At 45.2% G+C, this 6,066-nt stretch overlaps 1 protein-coding gene across 3 annotated transcripts in view; it reads left to right on the top strand.

Annotated features, from left to right (window-relative positions):
• Positions 1–1,754: 1,754 nt before the first annotated feature.
• Positions 1,755–6,066, top strand: part of UBR4 (ubiquitin protein ligase E3 component n-recognin 4) — a 113,852-nt gene continuing 109,540 nt past the window's right edge. For all 3 annotated transcript variants that reach the window (XM_073317114.2, XM_073317113.2, XM_073317112.2), the window contains exon 1: positions 1,755–1,937. In XM_073317114.2, coding sequence (XP_073173215.1) covers positions 1,801–1,937 — 137 coding nt within the window. In that variant the 5' untranslated portion in view covers positions 1,755–1,800. The remainder of the gene's footprint in view (positions 1,938–6,066) is intronic.

Here is a 6,066-nt window from a genome sequence, read left to right as displayed (position 1 = left end):
TCTATAAGCATGTCTGAATTTTCTGTTAGATCTTTTCGATTAGTATCTGTAATTTATTTGTAAGTTAAGTATTTCTCCTTTTCTCCACTCAAAAAATGCAAAGACACTTGTTAAATCACTTAAGTGTAAACAAGAGGTAGTGGTGATGGCTTCTACCCCACTGCACATAATGTCAGTGTCTACCAGATAAGTCTGGACATAAGTAGTGGGACGTACCTCTTTTGAGCATTGCATAAAGAGCAAAAATGAAAATAAAAAAAATACAAATGAGTTTGATAGTCTAACTTCTTTTAAAAACTTGCAACTAATTAATATTTCAGATCTCTCACTTTCTCATCTGAGAATCTCATTACTTTAAGGATTAATAAATTAGAGGTCACAATACACCCACAAGAAAGCTAATTAGCCTTACCAATTTTAAAGAACGGAGAATTGAGGTTCAGAGACTGTGAATAGCCTGAGGCACCTTGCATGTCACTAGCTGTCTGAGAGTAGAACCCAGCAGTCCTGACTCAGTGGTACCTGCTTGAACCAGTAGGAGTACTCTTGCCCCATGAAAACAATATAAAAATAAATTGAGTCTTTGTGGCACCTTAGAGACTAACAAATTTATTTGAGCATAAGCTTTCGTGACCTGTACCATGAAAGCTTATGCTCAAATAAATGTTAGTCTCTAAGGTGCCACAAGTACTCCTTTTCTTTTTGCCAATACAGACTAAGACGGCTGCTACTGTGAAACCTGTCATAAAAATAAACGTGCTTAGTGCTGAAAAGAATGCCAAAGAAAGCATAATGCCTGCGACAAAGAAGTTTACGCTCTAGGAGACAAAAGAAAACTAGGAGTTGTGTGAGGACCCAGCTCATCACATATCCTCTGAATACAAACGAAAGGATGTTTGACGTTATGGTTCAGATCACTTGTTTGTATTACTATAATGCCTGGGAATACCAACCAAGCCCCGTTGTGTGAGGCCCTGTTCAGAGAAGCGTTAATGAAGACAATCCCTACCCCAGAGAGCAGGGCTAGGGGGTGAGGGGCCTTAAAGGCCAAGACAAGGAGCTAGTGTGTATTTACCTTTTACTCCCCTTTTGTTCGGTTTCTTTCTAATTGCTCAGAAAAGAGTTTCTTTATACCTGCTTGACAAATGCTCGGAGGGAGGAACTTACCCGACCTACTTTTGTTAGCCGCACTGTGGGATACCGCAAGGGTCGGGCTCTTAAACCCTCCCCGCCGGTTACGCTGCCCGTAACCCCAGACAGAGCCGCGCTGCGCCCTCCGACTGACGGGGCGGCGCGAAAGCGGGCAGGGCCGGACTCACAGCAGCTGGGGCTGAGGCACTTCGAGGCGGGGCGCGTCTGCCCCACGGCCGGGGCCTGACCCAGCAGCCGTGAGCTGACGGCCAGCCCCCGGGCGGCTCCTGGCTCAGGGTCGGGGGAGGAGAGAGAGCCCCACGCCCCTGGCTTCTCCTGCCCGGCCACCTCGACGCTGCTACGGCCCGGCACTGGCTCAGCCGAGCCGGGGAGTGGCAACTCGTGCACCTGCTGCCCATGCGCAGCTGGCGGGGGACGACAAGAATCTCCTGCGCATGTGCCGAGGTGGTGCTGACTCATCTGCGCACGCGCCTCAGCAAAGCTCGGGCCGCGCCCCGCCCCATCCTCTGTCTACGTCATACGGCTAGGCCGGAGTACTGTGTGTCGCGCGCAGGCGAGGGAAGGTGGATGAGGTCATTTCCTGTCCCTGCAGAAGTGTTTCCTGTCTCTCTCTCGCTCTTCCCCCCCTCCCGAGGAGGCGGCAACAAGATGGCGGCGTCGGGTGGCGGAGCGGAGACCCCGGAGGAGCCGGGCTGGGAGGTGGCGGTGCGGCCGCTGCTCTCCGCCTCCTACTCGGCCTTCGAGATGAGGGAGCTGCCGCAACTGCTGGCCTCGGTCATCGAGAGGTGGGGCCGGGGCCGCGGGGGTGTCGGTCCGCTTCTCTCGGCTCTGAGGGCGGGGACCTGGCAGGGTCGGAGAAGGCCCCCAGCCCCGCGCCTGTCCCTCCCGCCCCCGTTCTCCAGGCGCTGTGCTGGGCCCCCCACCCCACCCCAAGCCAGTCCGCTCCCCTGTTCCCCTGCCCCCCGCCGGGCTGGGGAGCCCGCCCCGCTAGCGCTGCCTAGCTAGTCTGAGCCGAGCCCCGCGCCGACAGGCAGGCGCCGCTCTCGGGCCTCGGCGGCAGCTCAGCGCTGTCTCCGGCGGCCCCGGACCGAAACTGACCAGATTCGGTGTCTTGCTGCTGAGGGCAGCTGCCACGGTGACAGCAATGGCTCCTCTGGGAGACCTGGGGAGGGCTAGATTGGCGGGCGCTCAGGGGCACGGGGAAGGTGTCAACACTTTGCCTTTTCCAGGCAGGGGTGGGGTGGGGCTTAAATGTATCCAGCAGCTTCTAGCCCGAGGCTACTACGGAAAATGGAATTCCAAGCAGCGTCCCGGGAACTCCACCCTGGTAGGATCACTGGCACCCTGCTTCTCCCCAGCTTCTGAGAGTCTGGGCTTCTCAGATTGTGAGCTCCCAAGGGCAGCAAGTGGGGACAGGGTTCATATCCCCTTTCTCCATTTTTTGGAGCTAATTGGTGTCTTGTAAAAAAGATGAGCTCTGCCTTATCCTTGATAATTATAACCCTTCTCGTATTTTTAGACTGTTGTTCTGTGTTCATATTTCTCTGGTTAAAAATGTGTTGTGATCTTATATGCTGCATAATGCAAACTATTGTGGTCCTTGGACAATGGGGTACTAGATCTTCATCTCATTAGATTAAATGGAATTGGATTTAGGTTCTGTCACTGAAACTATTTTTAAGAAATATGGAGGTGGAAGTTTTACTCAAAGGCAAGGTTCTTTCTGATCTCGTCTGTCTTTCCCAGAAGCTGGAGGTGTTTCATTTTGAGTGCATAGTGTATTTGCCATTGAGAATATTTTCTAAAGTTATTAATGCATGACTTGTAGCTCACGAAAGCTTATGCTCAAATAAATTGGTTAGTCTCTAAGGTGCCACAAGTCCTCCTTTTCTTCATGCATGACTGAAGTAGTTCTTGTATACCCTGAGCTTTAAGTATGAATACCACCACCTTATTTTCAGTTACAGAGAAATATAACTCTCAATTGCCTGTTGGGAAGCAAAAAAGAACACAACAAAAATCTCAAACTTGACACATTAGGAAAACAGTTGCAATAAAACATTGTTTTGCCAAATCAGACAAAATACCCTAAACAGTAGATACCTAAAGCAGGAAACTTTTGCACGTATGTATATGATCATGCTATTCAAGAACATTCTTGCAAATCCTGCTTTTGAAGGCTTCCCTAGCATGGTCTTTCTCTTGTGGATCTCAGCTGTTGAGTAGGCAAATTCATCACCGCCTTAATAAAATACATATTTCAAAAATGTTGATCGTTGTATCGATGGCTGTCTTTGATCCTTTATGTTCTTTCTTCAATAATGAAACTATTGACCTGATTTATGGATTTAGACCAATGATTTATCATTATTGTGAGAACTGTTCTTGAGGGCCTAATCTGATGTGTTGAGTGCCCTCCAGACCCACTGAAGCTTATGGGAGTTGAGGGCACTCTGTGCTTTGTAAGATTGGACCTTCTGTTTCAGACTATGGCCCCACTGTGGTGCTGTATAGCCCTATGGATTTGAGGACCCTTAACTGAGGAAGAAAAGAGAATATAATGCATATGATTATATTTTAAACCAGGCTTAACTTTTAGACATGGTAGAAGTTATTTTCAAAAAGATACTATTGAATTTTCTAATTTGTGTATCAGCTGGTGTAATTCATAAAATCCATGAGGTGCATAGTTGTCATCGTGATCAGCATAATGTAATGCTGTCTGAATAAATAAAGAGTGCAAGAACTGCTGCTTTTGGTTCTTAGGTTTAGGCATTAACAGCTTAATGGAGGAGTTTTCATAATGACAGATGTTTGGCAGCTAGTAACCCTCTTGCTTAAATATTGTAAAATTAACTTTGAATTATGAAATTAATGATGTGAAGTTGCACCATCAACTTGGAATCCAGTGTGTATACAAAAAAAGAGTTTCTTTGAGTCAAATGGGACAGACTTGCAGGAGAAGTTCATCTATTAAGAACTTTTTTTGAGTCAGTCTATTCCTCTTCAAGAGGGAGGCCTTCGTGAAAACTATTGTACATAAAGGGCCTGATCCTGAACCATTAAAGTCAACAGAAGCTGGCTCAAATCCAAACAGTGCAATGGGGCCTTGCTCATGATTAGAGCCTCTGCGTGCTACTGGAATATAAACAAAGATTACAATCTGTATCTGACCCATGTGTTTCTCTCAGAGGGTTCTGGTTGTGTGAAATAAGATTTCATCATGGTGAATGTGTAATATCATAAATTAACAAACATTTGTGCCCCAACATAAGTTACATAGTTGAATATTTTTGCAGTGCTTCATTATTTACAAAAACAGACCTCTTGAGAATATAAATTACTTATTGACTATGTGACTGCTCTTTTAATAATAAAAAAAAACCAAATCTCTTATCTTCAAATCGAAATGTGCAACATTTCATTTCCCTGCTTTCTAGTTCCTCTGCCTTTGGCCTCATGTAACCCTGGGGGGATTTGTATATCACACAATTTGCCTTACACAACAGAACAGTAGCAATAGCTGAGAGTAGCTGCCAAATGGTTGGATACATGATCATCCCCAGATTGTTCTTGCTCATTCTCTTTAAAATACATCACGTATGGATGTTGCTGCTAATTTACGATTGTGCACAAAGAGGTAGAAGAGCAAAACCTACTACTGAATCTGAACATGTGAGAATATGAACTTTGGAGAGGTCTATTTTCAAGCCTCTAGATTATTTGGATTTATGGTGAAGCAGTCTGATTCCTAAATTACAGGAATAAATTGTACTGAGAACTTCCAAATTATTAAAAACTAAGCTGTGTGTTACCCTAAATCCACATACAATTTCCGTTTGTATTGGTAGGCGTTGTTCTTGCATCTGAATTAGGTTTACAACATGAGAGTAAAATACTGGCAGGAGGTAGGAAGGGGTGAACTGTTCTGTTGTAACTGAATATCATGAAATGAAGCCCCTAGAATCTTACTGACTGCTCTTGCCTACGTAAAAGAATAAACTGTGCTACATTCCCTCTCTAAGGGATGAAGACAGCAAGTCTGTAGCTCTGAATTCAGAACTATTTTCTTTAACTATTTCAGGTAAGTTTCACAATAAGATGGCAAAATGTGACTGGAAAATAGAAAAGGGGAAAAGACTAGTCATTAACTGATCGCTGCACAGGTCAGCAGGGAGTTGTTCCTTGTCTCCTCCTCCCGGATGTTTAAGATTACACCAATGTGCAGGTAATGTAAGGGCGTGATGTATTTTGCCTGCTGGAGACAGGATACCAAACCTGAGGGTTCATTTTTTCGATCTAGTATGGCAAAGTGTTTGTTCCTAAGTGGCTGACTGGCATTAAGAACTTCCTAAAAATAAATAGCTGCAGAGTACTGATAAATAATAAATGGGGTGCTGTGGAAATCACCGGAGCATATAACCAGACATGTAGACAGGATGAAAGAGTATTAAAACTTCCTCTCATGTTTCCAGGGATTTAAGACAAAGCTGTAGGAGTACTTCTACATTCACTTTGGAGAGTTTTGGTTTCAAATGCCTAAACTCGAGGGAGGCAGAAAACTAAGATAGGGATTCTTCAGTATTGGAAGAGGCAGATCATCCAATGAGATTAGAGTCAGGAAACTGCAAAGGTATCTTCCACTTGTTTTCCATTCATTTATTTTGAGAGTTTTTCCTCCACTCAAACCTTATTCCAATATTTCCCTCACTGTCTGTATTTGATTTATTACGTATCTGATGAGGGGGATTAGGGAAATCATTCTTTGTCAGTTTCTTATTGCTGCATGGTCTGCCACTGAACACAGTCATAGAACTCAACAGGGGTCCAGACACACCGTCATGAAAATGTTAGCTGAGCGCTGGGGCACTCTAACTGCTCTTGGATCTCTGTCTGCTTCCAAAGCAGTGGCAA

Source organism: Lepidochelys kempii, chromosome 18, assembly GCF_965140285.1.
Source record: "Lepidochelys kempii isolate rLepKem1 chromosome 18, rLepKem1.hap1, whole genome shotgun sequence".
Lineage (NCBI taxonomy): Eukaryota > Metazoa > Chordata > Testudines > Cheloniidae > Lepidochelys > Lepidochelys kempii.
This window is presented reverse-complemented; position numbering and strand designations above follow the sequence as displayed.